This window comes from Tachypleus tridentatus, chromosome 8 (genome assembly GCF_004210375.1).
Source record: "Tachypleus tridentatus isolate NWPU-2018 chromosome 8, ASM421037v1, whole genome shotgun sequence".
Classification (NCBI taxonomy): Eukaryota; Metazoa; Arthropoda; class Merostomata; order Xiphosura; family Limulidae; genus Tachypleus; species Tachypleus tridentatus.
Window position 1 is genome coordinate 4,718,371 of NC_134832.1, and position 17,070 is coordinate 4,735,440.

Here is a 17,070-nt window from a genome sequence, read left to right on the forward strand (position 1 = left end):
GATATCAGTAAAGAAAGTGTTATTAATTATTAAGGATAGTTTCATGAGCATGTGTTATATACTTACTTGGATTTCAAAGAACTGCTAAACGAATTCAAATATATTTTGGTTTCACTGAAATTAAAAATTACGAAATAAATGAAAGTATCAACAAAAATATAAGAAAGAAAATTAAAACTTAAAAACTTACCTTTTCAAAATAGGTATGGTAATCATATTCATGACAGGTTTAACTTTTGTTTTTCAATTATTTTTTCAACTTTTTTAATTTAAGTGTTTTTGTAATTTGAATCTGTTTTATACACTTTTGTAAAGTAAAAAAAACAATGTAAATTGCTTTACAATCATATTTGACAACAAACACACCATGTTTTGTGATTGTGCAGTTATTATAGTGGCATTATTAGGGAAGTACAATGAAATTGTATATACGTGTAAAAGAATGTAATATATTTGTTGTTTTTACAAGATGTGGTATTAAAGCTAGTTTTTTCTGCCATATCATACTTTGAAGATTACTCTATGGCTAAAGAATACTGACAAATAATGCTGATTGTTTTTTTTACAATTATATCGTAAAAATATTTTGGAATCCTAATTCTGCTTAGCTCAAAAAATAAAAAGTACTGCTATTAACAAACTTCTCAATCAATCATAAATGATTCTTTCTCTTTTTTGCACAAACACAAGTTTTTACTCTTAGTGTATTTGCTTAAATTATAAGATGTTTGATTTTATCTGTTATAAATTGAATCTTTTGGCAAAAAGAATTAGCAAGTGTATATATCATATTACATGGTTAATAAAGTGCAAGAGACCACGAAAGGAGATTTTCAGATAATGAGCTTTTCATTTTTTAGCAACCTATGGATTGGGAAAAAGCTGTAGTAATCATTGAAAGACCAGGTCCAATTGATCAAACAGGTCCTTGTGCTAATACAAAACCGACAGATGACATAAATACAGTTAATTTACCCCAAAGTAAGGACGTTTTTTTTGTTATTCTTTCTACCTATCTGTTAATTTTCATTTTATGTGCTTACACAGATATTGCAGTTCAATGAACTGTTATGTTCACTCTTCTATAGTTTAAAGGATTTATCTTTATTTTAGGTACATTCAGGCAAAGGTTTTTAGCTATTTTAAACCAATGTTTAGTAGAGCTCAGAGATTAGTGGAATTTATTAATCGAGTAACAATTGAACTCACTAATTGATTGCTATAAACAAATCAGTCGTTCTTATGTGAAGCTAATCTTCCTATTTTGAGCTTATTTTGGACGTTTTAAAAGTTTTTAGAAGGTTAATCTCATAAATGCCCTTAGGTATAACATTTTAGGATTAAGTTACTTTTTTTGGTGCTGAAGTGTTGTACATGAAAAGTATCATATACAAAATGCAACATGAAACTTGTAACACACACAAAATATGATTTGTATTGTTCATTGAATGTCTGTCAATAGATTTTTACAAGTTTACTAAAGTTACTGCATGTTTATGGATGAAAATAAACTGAACTTTGTGATATTAATCATAAAAAAGAAAAATACTACACATAATATTAAATTGTGAGGTTACTACTATGAGGTAAAGATTAACACAGGTAGGTTTGGTTCTGGATATTGAGTTTATGATTCAATAGGAAAAAAAACTATATCAAGTATATGGTGGTAAAAAGAACATTCTCAACTAGATTTAGGAGATATGTTATTTTAGGTTAATCTTTACTGTTAAAAATGATAATAAATTGAGTGGTATATATGCCACTTCACTCTTTACAGATAGTAAAGAGTAAGATTATCTGGGTATATTAAACAAGCCATTATTTTGTACACAATGATATTCCAATATTAAATGAGCCAAACATTATTATGTTGAATGAGCAAAATGCCAGTCTGACCCTTTTCTGATCAATAATAATAATGAGAAATGATAATAGCTTTATTTAGATTACTTGGATAACTGGAATAATGGAAAACTGTAACATTCAGAAACACTCATTTTCATGAGTTCTTTATTTTTGGGACATCTATTTAATATTAATTTTGATTAATCAATAATTGTACATGACACAAATTAACAGATACTTGTAGGTAATCAATTACTTGAGTTAATCATCCAGTTTTTTTATCTAGATGGTTTGCCTCTTTATAAACAGGATGTGAAAGGTTGTAAACTTGCACTAATTACTTTCTTAACAAAGGTTACAAACCATTATAAATACCCAGTTTCTGTATCATCTTTCTGAAATACTTATACTGTAATACTCATACTTATTTAAGAGATTTATACAAGTTACTATCAGTTGTAACTTTATCTCCCTGAAATGTTTAGTGGGGAGTGCTCAGTGATGATGTAGATAACCTGTGATTTTAGACACCAAACTAAGATTTTTGCTTGACTTAAGTGTGATATCAATATGATTCCTATTCCTATGTGTGGGTTATGCAGGTGTTCTTTCTGCAGCAGACAGAGAGCTCCCAGTTATAGAATATTGGAGTTGCCTAGATTTGTAAAATACTCTATTAATCCACTGTGTGATTAAGAAGAGAGACTGTGTACTTTCTTTATTGATTTGTATTTTCTTCTTTTAATTCATTGTGTTTTTTTTTTTTTCAGTTTTAACAGTTCTTTAATATGGATCATATGAATTGAAGATAATTGTAATTTTATGTTGGACATTGACATTATATGTGTATATTTATGCTTGGATTTTGTCTACATATGTAAGCAGTTTGAAGACTGTTGTTTTGATAAATATTTTGAACAGTTTAATACTGTTGTAATTTTTGGATGAGACATTATGTTATTGTTATTATTGTTTTTTTGGTTTTGTGTTTTGAAATTATGCATTTAAAATTACTGAGCTTTTGATTAAAGTACCACACTTAGTAGACAGTACTTTAAAATATACCTAGTTTTTATCACTTGTATACCATTTTTCAAAGAAAATTTCACATTATTTTATTTTCTCAGAAGTAATAGGCCAGTTTTAGCTAAACTTTGTAAATTTTACAGACTTTCTGTGTTGTATGTCTATAGATATAAAAGGTACTGTTGATTTTGTAGTTTCACATCATATCACTATTACTCTTTTATTTGGTAACAGGCTGAAACTGAGTTTTTTTTCATCTAGTAAAGGTGATATATATTAATATATCTAAGGCAAGAGGTGTAGAGGTTCATGTCAGTGTGTTGAAGAAATACTTATTTCTGTAGGAATATTTAAGATACTTATGTTAGCTCGATCTATAATATGTTTTTGGAATCTGAAAATGGTTTAAAATGGCTTTCTTTTTGGTCTTTTTTTATTTTTGTTACTTGTGTATATTTCAGGAGAGAGGTACATTGTAGTGTATCCAAAGGCTTGTTTAGAAAAAGGAAAGGAGTACCATGTTCGGCTTGAATTAGAATATTATAATCGACAAAAAGATAGTCCCCATGCTGTTGTTTACATTGATTCTGTAAGTATGTGAATACTTTCATATATTAAGTTAGAAAGTTTGAAAACATTTAGAAAAAATGAAAATGTAAGTACTAAACAAATATAAGTACAACTGTGACAAAGATAAAATTCCTGAAAGTTGCAATTTCATGTCAACAAGTTACTATGAAATTAAACAAATCAGGTATGATTTATGTTATAAATTGTTGTAATTTAACAAAATTCTAATAAAAATGCACTTAAAATGTTGCATAGCAAAACTTTACTTATAATTGTAGGTTTTTTGCTATAGAATTTTAAATAAATTTAAAGTTAAATTTATTGGTACTCACACTTTATACTTCTGTGGTATTTACAGCTCAAGTATATAAAATCAAATCATAAAGAACTAATTCCAATTACTAAAGATTTAATTGACTTAGTTATGTAAATGAATCCCTAAATATTAGCTCTGTGTTAAATTAGTTAACAGGTTATTCTTTGATAGATTGTTTAAGCAGAGAATTCATGATGAAACTTTGTAGAATGGACGGCAACTGCCTGTTGTGGAGACACAATGTAGAGGACAATGATTCTAGTTTTCTCTCAGTTTATTCTGTATCCAGTTGATGTGGCATGCTCTGCAATAGCAAATTCTGAAATCAAAGAATCATTTTATATTAACACTATTAAACTTTCACTAAACAGAGATTCTGGATTAGAGGTGAGTAACCTGTGGCTGCTATTGGTTAAATCTACAGGAAATCTCTCCTCCAATCAGAAACAGTGATAATCCAACCAATCATAACACACTCTCCACAAAACACCAGGACACTATAACACTATAAGACCGACAACACCTACACACAAATATTATCTAAAAGCAGAAAATAGAAACAAACTAATGGCATCACTATACAAATTAACTAGTGCACCAACAAAATACATTTCACCTTACAACATATTTCAAGAATCACAAATTACACAACAAAGTAGCTAAAGAAATAAATTCATGTCAATAATATGTATTCCATTTTTTTTCAGATATCGGGCACACGACAGGTAAAACTTTCGGCGCCTGTCCTGTGAAAGTGGGTTTTCTCGGGGCACTTCCGTTTCCCTCCACAGCAAAAACTTAGGCATTGGATTTTTAGATCCCAGCCCAGGCAACTTTATTGCCAGACCCTGAGTCGGGTCATTTGAATTGAATTCATGTTCATATTTGCTTGACTTCTTCCTTTCGGGACAGGAACTGGCCATTCTCTCCATTGCTTCCTTTGCCTCCGTCCAAGATAACATTTAGAGTGACATCCTCCACCCAAAATAAAAAAGATTAAAAAATTATTTAATAAATAAATAAATAAGACTAAACCTAATAACAATTCACGAAAGGGGACGAAGAGGAACCACAACGTTCCTGAACACCCCAGTTGGAGAGAGAATTCTTACGATTTCTCTCTCTCTAAACTAAACCCCTGCCACGATAGTTTGCGTTTGCATTTTGCACACATACTGACTTGAAGATGAAAAGTGGTAGGCTTTTGAAATGCCGTCCTCTACATTTATGTCTCCACAACAGGCAGTTGCCGTCCATTCTATGGAGTTTCATCATAGTTAACAACTTTTTATATTATTTTATTATTAGTGATGCAAAGACAAGAAAAAAATACCAACAATATTTATGAAGAGTTTAAATGCAATTTTATATGTCAGTCATATGAGTATGCTTTGGCATATTGTTAATTATACTGAAAATAATGTTTTACATTGAATTTGTAAAGGTTTATATATATCTGGATTTTGAATATTTGTCTTTTATTTATAATTCATTTATACAGTATTTAACTTTGTTGATGATATAACCACTGAAAATAGCTAATTTTGTGATGGTTGTTTTCAGTCTATTATGACGTATTGTTTGAGCTAACTTGTACATTATAGTTCATTGAATATATTAAAAACAATTAGAAATATAAGATGGTTGCTGATAGTATGGTGCAGTTAAATTTTGATTGACTTATGAAAATTGGTTTTGGGTGAAAACTGTAGTTTCTAGGTGGTCGTCGCATGACCTTTGCTATCCATTGAAAGCTAATGTATATAATGTTATTAAAATATATAAATGGTTTTTAAGAAACAAACAATTTTAGTAATATTTTCTTGTGTTATTTTCAAATAAGTTAATAAACAAGCCATGGTAAAGAATGCTATTATTATTTTATATACAGTGGTATTAATATCATATTATTTGGCATTTCTGCTATATATTTTTATAAACAGATACATTATTTTTAGTATGTGTATTTTAATTTATTCAGTCTGTAATCAGTATTGAGATGGAAATTTGGTTTGCTTGTTTTTTTTAGCTTGCACTGATACCTCAGATTGATAGGATACCATTTTTTAATGAAATTCCTGGAGGTGATAAACACCGTGAAGAATTTCAAAGATTTCGCTGTGGAGAAGTTTTTTTTTCTGTCTCTGACAGAGAACCACCAGAAGTATGCAAAAAGTTTTTTTACAGCATCAGTTTCTATGTATTTGGGGGAGGTCTAAGTAAGTTCTTTTGTTTGTACACTTATAATTTATTTTATCATTTTTTTGTTTTGGAGAATTTCTTATAATCATGAAAAAAAAAATTATTGGAAGGAATTTTACAAAACAAAAAAATGCCAAAGCAATACATGTGAACAATATTATTCAGGCAAAAATGGTAGAGAACTGAATGCAAGGGTCGAAAAACACTCGAAAAGAACATCCTATGCTTTTCAACATTTAAAAGAAACCATGTAAATAGAAGAAACATCATAGATGCTATACTGATCAAAGCATTAAAACCTTATTTGAACAGATATCCCAGAACTCTTATCTGTATTAATTAAATTCTGTATAATTTCACACTACAGTTTTTATTTTTATGTATTTGTATGTTTACAATTTTTATAAATAGATTTTACTATCTATGTTAAATATTTATAATTCAACACTTGCAGTGCTGAGAACAACTATTAGACTTTGAATATGTAATTGTTCTTGCCTGAAGATGGCCTATCTCTATGGACTGAAACTCTGTTTGCAGAGTTTTGAAGATTTTGTATTGTCTGATCATTGTTTTATTAAAGATTGTGAGGTTACCGAATCATATAATTGTTGAACTGGCAAAAGTTTTGAAAGTGGCTGTGTCTATTAATCATAGTACTGGCTCATTCAAATATTAACAATTTCTTAAGCTGAAACTGTATTTCTGATAGGTACTTACATTCTCTCACCTGAGTCTTAGAGTCCTCAGTAGTACAGTGGTATTTCTGCAGACTTTCAATGCTAGAAAATGGGGTATGATATGCGTAGCTGGCAGAGCATAAATAGTCCATTGTGTAACTTTATGCCTTCCTTCTAACAAACAATAAACCCTGGACTGCCATCCAAGCATTGCTAAAATTTTTCATTAACAGCACATCACTCTCTTATATCCAATCAGTTCCATGCCATTTCAGAACACGTGCTAATTATGTGACTACTTTCCACAAATCATACTGTACCATCCATACTGGTGCAGCTAACTTCTTTTACTCTTCTAGAGCAATCCTCAGTATTGAGAATTGGCAAGTAAAAACCAGAAACGTTGGCATATGAGTTGGTAGGAAGGGTGGGAAGTAGATAAGTTGAAGTAAGTACCTAATGAAAATACATTTTGAGTATAACAAAATGTTAGCTTCTGAAATGGCCTTACCTTCATTCATCCAGAGCTAGAAAAATCCCACACTGCAAAGGTGAAGGAACCAATGGGGGAGCATCAGTATCCAAACAAGCAGAAAATGACTGCAATGAAAAACAAACATGCAAAAAAACTGAAAATAAAGCATACCTATGGGATATAGCACTACTTCTGGAACAGGTATTTTCTTCACACATTAATTAACACAAGAAAAAACAACAACAATGCACTCAGGAGAGAGATGTATAGCACTAAATAATGGAAAAGTGCTGTATAACCATGACTTGAAATTGCATGGCATTGACAAACACAGAAAGTCTAGTGAGGAAACAACAATGGGCTTGTATAAGTATGTGCCAAAAGCAGTTAGTACCTTGGGCTACATCAGGGTATGCCAAGTGTGGTTTATCTAGCCAAAACATTCAGGGGAAGTGCCTTGAGCTATGTCAGGTTATGCCAAGTGTAACCAATCTGGGCAGAAAACATCCAGTAAAAGCACCTTGCATAAGAAATTTTTTTATCAATAAGTGCAGTTTGCCCACATAAAACATCTGGGGGAAATGTTTTGGATACTGAATATTATTGGATAATTCATTGGCTAGTTTTGCAATGATTGTAAAACTCTAACCCTCTTCTCACTGTGTGGATACACATGGGCTACAAAGTTTAATTTTGTTTTTCAATACCCACTCAAGATGAAACTTCCAAAGTCTAACTGTCTAGAGTGGTGAGGACTCTCTTGCTTCACTAGAAATTGGGAATATATGATGAGAAGCTGGAGGAATGCCATATTGGAGATAATGAAATAGGTGTCTGCAGTTCTCTGTTTTGAAAAGCAGATACTCTCTGATCATAAGAATTAAGTAAATAGGAATGGACAGAAATATCCATCTGCTCTACTCATGAGAACCATGAGTGATGGTTCTTTATAAATGAAACTAGTAACTTTTAGTAAAAATTATATATATAAATACACATACCACTAGACAAGTTGCTGGTTATCTTAATACCTCATTTCAGTAGTTAGCAGTATACAATTATTCATATTTAATGAAGCATGTCTGACAATGCAACATCTACCACCAGGTGGGATTCTGAAATATGATATGTATAAACTAAAAAGATTATAAAAGAGTACTATATTGATTTACTCCAAGAAAGGCAAACGAATGTGTAGAATTGCAATAGGAGGAAGGTGATACCTGCCCAAGGAAGATTTTGCAGATAATGTGCAATGAATGTATTAGGAGTTGTCCACATCACAGCCTGAATGACTTTCTTCAAAGGCTGGTGAAGGTGTGCAGCTAAAGACATAATTAGATGATGAATTGGGTGCAAATAAACATTGTGCAGATAACAACTTTCCATGGAGAAGTCAGAATATGCCAGTTGTATGAGTTGATGAACCCAACCAGTGAGTGCAATAGGGGATAGTTCATGGGACACATAGGAAGTATTTGGAATAAATAGGCAGGAATTATAATATAAAAGGGGGTCGTATGAGCCACATAACTTCTCACAGAATGAACTAGACAAATAAATTATCCAGAACTGAACAGGAGTACAGGTGGGAAATGGAAAGTAAGAAAATAGGAGAGAAAGCCACTTTATCTGCCCAAGTAGCAAATGTTTAGAGAAGGAAGGCCTTATCAGGATACAGAATAGCATAAAAGGAATCAGGAAGGATATGGTAAACATTCATGGTGTAAATATTGGAATGCTAACAATCTCCCAAAGGATGGGAGGGGCAGAAGCCACTACAAATGGACCAAGTTTGAAGGCACACCACTGTTTTTGGTACAGAGACAAGGAGGAAGGTTGAATGGAATGGGAAAAAAAATAAGCAACACAAGGGGTGAGTTTAGAAGCTGAAGGCAAGGAACCAGACAAAATCCATGTGGGAAGATGGAGTTTGGGGATGTAGGAATAAACTATTTCTGGTTGTAGTTGCTGGAGGAGAGACTATAACTTTCTTAAGATAGCCAAGTGCCTCATCATCTGATTAGTGATGTGCATGAATGGATTAATGAAATTCCCACTATTCCTTTCTACTACCTAGTAAACCCACAGCCTATGGTATAGGCTTGGAAAGCAGAGGGAATCACATCCAAACAAGCAAATATGGGCAACAGGTAGGACACAAAAAGGAGTGGTCTGGATAAGTGAAAAGGCTGGAAAGAAGGCTGACTGGAGGTTGGGCATGTGGGTGAAGATCCCCTCCAATCCTAAATGAATGCATCTACTCTCAGAGTTGAATGGTGTGAAACCAGAGACCAAAAAGAAGGAATTTTGGCAATCCAGTGAGAGGTAATTAGGTTTATATGCAGTGTTCCCAGTTGAGAACACACCCACTTAAATACCTGTGGAAGAATGGACAACACCATGGGGTGAATCTGGTTGGATCAAGATAAACATTCAGATACCACATTCATAATGCTAGAAATGTGACACACCAATATCACCATGTAGTGGTTGTGGGCCCAGTGAAGAATATCTGGAGTCTGAAAACACAGAGATCTGGCTTTTGTTTCCCTATGCTTGGTAATGTAGCCAACAACAGTGGAATAGTTGGAATGAACCATAATCATCCAGCCCCTCAGGAACATGAGAATATAGTACAGGGCCTGTAAAACTGCCATAAGTTCCAGAATTTTGGAAATGGAGAGTATCCTCTTCAATTTACTATCATTTGGAAGTCTCTTTGGATTCAAAGAAAGCCCCAATTCATCAAGGAAACATAGATAAACAGATGAAACACCTGACAAGGTAAAGGAATGACAGCTTTCACTATGGTCAGTTCCCTATTGAGCTGCCAAGTAAGGCCAGCCCTGATTTCAGGAAGATGAATAATGGGATGGTCCAAGGAATTATGAGAGAAGTTCCATTGTTCAAGAAGCTTCCACGAAAAGGAATGTATGTGAGCTCAAGCCAAGGTAATGAGAGCTTCTAAAAAAGCCCGCATCCCCAAAAGCAGTGAGAAAAGGAGAGGATAGGGCTATTGAGACTGCCCACTTTATATCCTGGAGCCAAAGTGAAGAAGGCTGGGCCCAGTGAAGATGGGAATTGAAGAAAACCCCACAGTGAAATAAAATATTGATTGGAGTTAAGAATGGACTTTTCCAGTTGAATAAAAAAAACCCTACCTGCTTAGTTCCCTGAAGAAATAAGCAGATGTGACTGACTGACAAGATTTGGAAAGAGGCAAGAGCCAGTTATTAATGAAAAAGTGAGTAGAAAGACCTTATGAGGGAGAATGACAAGCAGAAGAGAGTACCACTAAACAAAATTCATGTAGCTGAAAAAGGATTGGAAGACACAACTCACGTGAATAAACCAAATAAAATGACATAAAACTGTTCACTTGGAAATGGAAGATAGGCACCTATATATCTTAATGATTTGGTCATCCAAAGTCCCATGGGAAAAACCATGAGGTGAGAAATAGGACTTCATGGTGAAGCAGGGTGGCTCCAGATAAGAGTTTAACCAGGACAGGTCCTTAGTGTTCTGTCTTTCAAGGGGCAACAATTGGATTGGAGTAAAATACTAGTTGAATGTGTACTACCCATGCAACAGCTTCTTCATGTAGTAGGTCTGAAACAGAATAGGCAAGATGAATGGAAGAAGTATGACACCAAGGAGGAGGAAAGGACATTTGGGAAGTGGATAGAGGGGGATGAATGCAACTGAAAGCAGAAACCCTCAGACAGAATCTGTAGAATCCATGGAACTGTTGTGATGTCTAACAAAAACATCACATAACTTCAGACCTGTAATAACATCTTAAATTACAAGGCAAAAAGTTTTATTTTTTTAAATTTTATCCATTAATTTAATATGATTGGTTTTATTATTTACTAATATTTACCATTTTCATGGACATTACCTTTTTTTTAAAGAATACAAATATTGTATATAAAAAATGTACTAAAATAACATAAAAAGAAATTGATGTTTTTAGTAGTGCTTTGTGCTATATTAATGCTTGCTGTTACTCTGATATTTCTTTAGCAATTTGACAGATCTAATGTAAATGTTACACAGTGTCAGTCATAATTTAAACTGGCAAATATGATTGCATATATATGTTGCAGATTTCTTTTCATTCTCACTAAAATTCTCAGCTAAATTCAAAAAGATAATTTGTGACCTTGAGGCTTTCGTTTGATTGGCTGTACCTTTTGTGGATTGCAGTTTCACCTCTTCAAGGCTCATCAGTACAGTTTTGGCTGGTAAACCACAGTTAGGCCTCTTATAATGGTGACTTGTATATAACATTAATAGTATTAAGCCTGTATATTAAAGATTATGTGTTTGAGTTAGCATTTGATGAGAATGAGAAGAAATGTGTAAAATATATGTGTAATATGATCTAATGTGTAACATAGAATAATTTTTAGGCATAAGGTCAAACACCTAAATTACTTTAGCTTACTTTATTGGCAATTCAAAAGGACCTAAAAACCTCATTAATGAAAAATATGGCGAGATATGCAGCACACGTTTATTCCAAAATATTCATAAAATTTTATGGACCGTAATTTTTAAGGTGGAACATTCCAACTTGTTGACATTAAGTTCATGTAATGATAATTATTAAATGTATCAGCTGTGTATCTTGTTCTATTGTTCTCATATCACATTAGAGTGTGACTGTGATCTCACTGGATCCTTGAGTGAGCAGTGTGACCCATTAGGAGGTCAGTGTCAGTGTAAGCCAAATGTTGTAGGAAGAAGATGTGATAGATGTGCTCCTGGTGCATATGGTTTTGGTCCCAAAGGATGTACTTGTAAGTATATATATGTTTTTTTTTTTTCAGAATTTATTCTTTGTTGTATGTGTTCTTGTGGTGCAAACCAAAAGCTTCCATGTGTAAATTATGTTATTTGATTAAAGTACATACTTTATATAATATAAATAAATGTAAGAGCATTTAGAATAGCCACTTTTACAACTTGAGTATTTGGTAATAGTTGGTACTGCTTGTTTATGATTATTTCATGATAGTATACAAGTATGTTATAACATATAGTATAAAACAGTATTTATTACAAAACTTATTGAATTCATATTACTGGCTTACTGTATAATATGTATGGTTATTTATGACTGAAATATGTAAAGCTCAAAAAATTGATTTGTAGAAACAATATTTCAAATTTAATTTTAAGGCCATGTTTACACTGCTCTTGAATGTGGATACAGATGAGAAGTTACAATATTTCAAAGTTCTCTGTTTTATTGTGAAGTACATCATTTATGTAATAAGCTAGCTTGAACGCTAGTATGGTTATTTGTTTGCATCTGAGGGTACTTCAAAGAAATGATAAATGAATAATTTTGAAAGATGCTGTACATTCCATCATAAAAACATTATACTATTTATTTCATGAAAGATTACTGCAAAACTAAAATCAGTTTACAATTAAAGCCTTCAAATAAAATATTCTTAATGGTCTACTTAAGTTATATGATAAAAATGTACAATAAAAACTTCAAAAAGTAAACTATTGTTTTATTTGGAAGCTGTGAATTTATTTCAACAAACAATAACTACTTCACTTTGCACTAAGTAACCTGAAAACAAAGTTTTTATTTAAAAACTGTTATCAGGTTAATGTTATATGCTAATGAGAGTTGTAGGTGTAAAATACAAAGTAATTAGAATTAACTTCTTAACTTTACTTAACTGACTATGATAAAACTATTTTATCCACTGCCTTAATGTATGAAAAAGGCACTAATATAAAAATTAAAATTTTCAATTGTTCATAATTTAAGTTAGATTCCTTTTCACCCCACTTTTGATTTGAGAGAAATGAAAAAATAGGTGACTAAATTTAGAGTTACCTGAAGTGTTTTTCATTTGTATTATAAAAGTATGTGAACCCTTCCACTTTAAGTGATATAGTAAGAGTTGGATACAAAATGTAAGTAAGGTAATTTGCATACTAAAGTGATGTACATTTAGTGTGAATTAGGAATGCAAGCCTGGTAAATAGTTTTAAGAATTTTAAATTATATATCTATCAATTTCAAGTGAATTATTCAGATTATAGCTTTTCATCTGATTGTGTGTATTATATGTATTAAAACAAAGGTAAAACTTGCTGAGGTTTATGTTTTTGTTTAAATAAGGTTTAAATGTTTGATAACTACAGTTAGTATAGACTTTGTGCAAAATTTTATTTGTGTACTTTAGATAGCAGAAAAATGGAATTGTGCCTATAAACATGAAACATCTGATTCTCAGAAACCTAATGTAGAGCTTCATGTAGATTGTTTAAACAGAATACTTCTTTTTTTAACTATAACCTTAAACTTTTTAATTCCTATCCTAACATAGATTTACCATAACAGGAACTAGGTCTTTTTATATTAAAATTACTATCACATGTTTTTTTAGCATGCAGCTGCCATAATTTTGGCTCTGTGGACAACTTTTGTGATATAGAGACAGGACAGTGTCGTTGTCGTATTAACACCTATGGTCAGCATTGTGATGAATGCCAACCTGGTTTCTGGAATTATCCCAACTGTAGACTTTGTGAATGTAATGGTCATACAGAGATTTGTGACTCTAGAACTGGATATTGTTTGGAATGTGAAAATTTTACTACAGGACCAAGATGTGATAGGCAGGTTTTTGCATGCATATATTAACTTGGATACAAGTGTACAGTATGATTTAGTAAAAATCAAAGTAAAAAAATATAGACTTAGTTATTTAAAAACTGTATTGTACTTAAGTAATGTTATTATATCATAATAATTAATATCAAATATTTTACCTATATTTAACTTAACATTTTATGCTAATGAGAGTTGTAGGTGTAAAATACAAAGTTATTAGAATTAACTTCTTTACTTTACTTAGCTGACTATGATAAAACTATTTTATCTACTGCCTTAATGTATGAAAATTAAAATTTTCAACTGTTCATTATTTATACACATTATTAATGGCTGATAAGGCTGTTTAAACTTTTATTTAAAATGCAAACAAGTAACATTGTTTTGACCTTCTTAAGTCATCATCAGGTAAAGAATGATATTTGAAAATGTGGTCATGATTGATTACATGTTGTGAGTATGACAGTCACAATAGGTATAATAACATTGTATATGTATTTAATCTATTTTTTGTGGTAGTTAAAATTTAGAAAATAATTAACAACACACAGGTATAGAAGTGTTCCTTGGTGCTGGTTCAATGTGGGTTTTTAAGTTCTTATGTTAGAAGAGCTTTAACCTGTTCAGTGCAGTAGACGAGATAACTCGTCCAAGCCGATCGGTAACACAGTGCCACAGACGAGTTAATTCATTCTCAATAATGTCTAACTTCAACGCTAGATGTCAGCACCATACATGCATTTGACCTACTTACAAATTGTTTCACTTTCGATCCAAAATGGCGTCACGAAAAAAGTTACAAAATGAAGAAGCATTAGATTTGTATTTTGAACTTGGTTTGGAGTTTGAAGATAGCAGTGCGATTCAGAAGATTTGGATTTTGAAGATTCTTTGAAAAATAAGGAAATACAAGGCTCAGATGTTAGTGAAGATAATAACTGACCATCAACCAGCACTGGTAAACGGGCGATTATACCAGGAAGTTAAATTGCAAGTCGTGGTAAGAACAGTTCCAAGAAAAACATGGTGTCCAGTACAACGATTTCAGCCAAGACTCAAAGCCCTTTCATTGTTTTCAAAAGTTCTTCCCTCCCACAATTGTCAATCATATTGTAACAGAAACCAATAAGTATGCAGAAACTATGATGGCCTGTGCTGATTTGAAGGAATATTCTAGAGTAAAATCATGGAAGCCAACTAATGAGAAGGAAATGTATGAATTTATGGGTCTGTTAATGCTAATGGGCATAAAAAGGAAACCAACTATTTCCATGTACTTCAGTACTGACCCTTTATTTGCCACACCCATTTTTGGTCGGTGCTTGTAGAAAAAACCGGTTTCTTATGCTGCTATTGATGCTACACTTTGCTGACAATACCCAGGAATATATTGTTGACCAATGACAGCACAAGATACAGCCCATTATTGACCATTTACGGGAAAAATTTAGAACCTCATATGTACCAAACAAACATGTTTGTATTACGAATCTTTGATACTATGGAAGGATCAACTGGGATTTCGACATTACATTCCATCAAAAAGGGCTAGGTTTGGAGTCAAAAGTTATGAGCTATATGAAAGTGTAACAGGCTATGTTTGGGACTTTTTCATCTACACATCTACACAGTACAGCACTAAAGAGGGCAAACAGGGTGAATGTGTTGTATGCACATTGATGGAACCATTGTTTGGACAAATTATAAGCTCTATTTGGATCATTTTTTTTTACAAGTCTCACTTTAGCAAATTCATTGCTTGATCGTGCCACCTATTTGTGTGGGACAGTAATGAAAAATCGAATTGGGATGGCGAAATGTTTCACAAATATCCAAAGGGGAGAAATGGAAGTGGCACAAAAAGACAGTATTGGTGTTTTTCACTGGAAGGATAAGAGGGGCATTTTCATGTTGAGTACAAAACATGACAATGCCATGCAAAAGACTGGAAAGATCAACCGTGCTACTGGTTCAGCTATTGTAAAACCAAAATGTGTCATTGATTACAATGGAAGGGATTGACTTATGTGACAGTGTGCTGCATGCTTATCCGAGTATGCGCAAGGCTGTCGAGTGGTACAAAAGAGTATTTTTTCACATGATGGATATAGCAGTGCACAATGCTTTGGTAGTTTACAAATCACTGGGAAACAACCTGTCTTTCCTGGAGTTTAGACTTGGTGTCATCTGTACCCTGATTGAAGATTACCACACCCAGCGCCCAAAATCCACCAGAGGCCGGCCTTCCTTGGAAAACCCCCTTTGCCTCACAGAACGTTACTTTCCAACACTTATTCCACAAACAGAAAAGAAAAAGTACCCCACTAGAAAGTGTAAAGTGTGCTCTGACAAATCCATGAAGAGGGAAAGCAGATATTAATGTACTAATTGCAAAATGGCTCTTTGTGTTGACCCCTGCTTCAAAACATTTCACACAAAAGTGAATTATTAAATGTGTCATGTATTTCAATACCCAAAAATGACATTTTGTGCATTATTATTTCATGTTTTGTACATATTTCTTCATTTTGTGTACTACTATAAGTTTGGCTTTGAGAAAAAATAGTATTTGTTGCTTGTTTCCTTTGTTTTAAAAATTACTCAATTTTGCTGAAAAAACCCAGCATAGGAGCTGAAATACTTGGCAGACAACAGGTTAATTTATTGTTTATTTACTTTTGTTTCTCTACTTAATATGTTAGTGTTCTTTATGGTTATATTGTGTTTATTTGAAATACAACATTCAAAAACATGGTAGGGTGTTTTTTGTGTTCATTGAATCTAGTTTATATTTTTCAACTTGTCTCTATAATATGCAAATCATCAGTATTGTGTTTGTCAAATTAGTTTTCACATAGTATACATTTTAATTTGGTACCTGGTTTTTGATTGAATTTAAAGTTTACTAGAATGTTATATATGGTTATATGTGTATTCCAAATATTAATTATTTTGTTGTGGAAATCAGGAACATAAGGCATGTGGCAATATTGTATTTTTTGTTAGTTGTGTCTTTGACTTTCAGCTGTCTCTACAATATATGTATATGTACTTTCTTCAAGTGGATTTCTTCTAAATTCGTCATCATAAATATTTCACATAACAAATGTTGAAGTAGAAGTAACTCCTTCAGGACCCATGGTTTGGCCAATAAAGTATATTAATAATAATTAAATGGTTCACTGTTTGTTATGGAATACATGATGGAATGTGTTATTCTGTGAAATAGCAAGACTTTATTAAAAATGTTGGAGATATGCAAAACAAATCTTTTAAGACAAGCGGAGTAACTGTTATA

General features: G+C 32.3%; 1 protein-coding gene across 14 annotated transcripts in view; it reads left to right on the top strand.

Annotated features, from left to right (window-relative positions):
• LOC143258435 (laminin subunit beta-1-like) overlaps positions 1-17,070 on the top strand; it is a 160,483-nt gene that overhangs the window by 98,060 nt on the left and 45,353 nt on the right. For all 14 annotated transcript variants that reach the window (XM_076517363.1, XM_076517364.1, XM_076517371.1 and 11 more), the window contains 5 exons: positions 861-981; positions 3,336-3,463; positions 5,790-5,979; positions 11,785-11,928; positions 13,546-13,777. In XM_076517363.1, the coding sequence (XP_076373478.1) occupies positions 861-981; positions 3,336-3,463; positions 5,790-5,979; positions 11,785-11,928; positions 13,546-13,777 (815 nt within the window). The remainder of the gene's footprint in view (positions 1-860; positions 982-3,335; positions 3,464-5,789; positions 5,980-11,784; positions 11,929-13,545; positions 13,778-17,070) is intronic.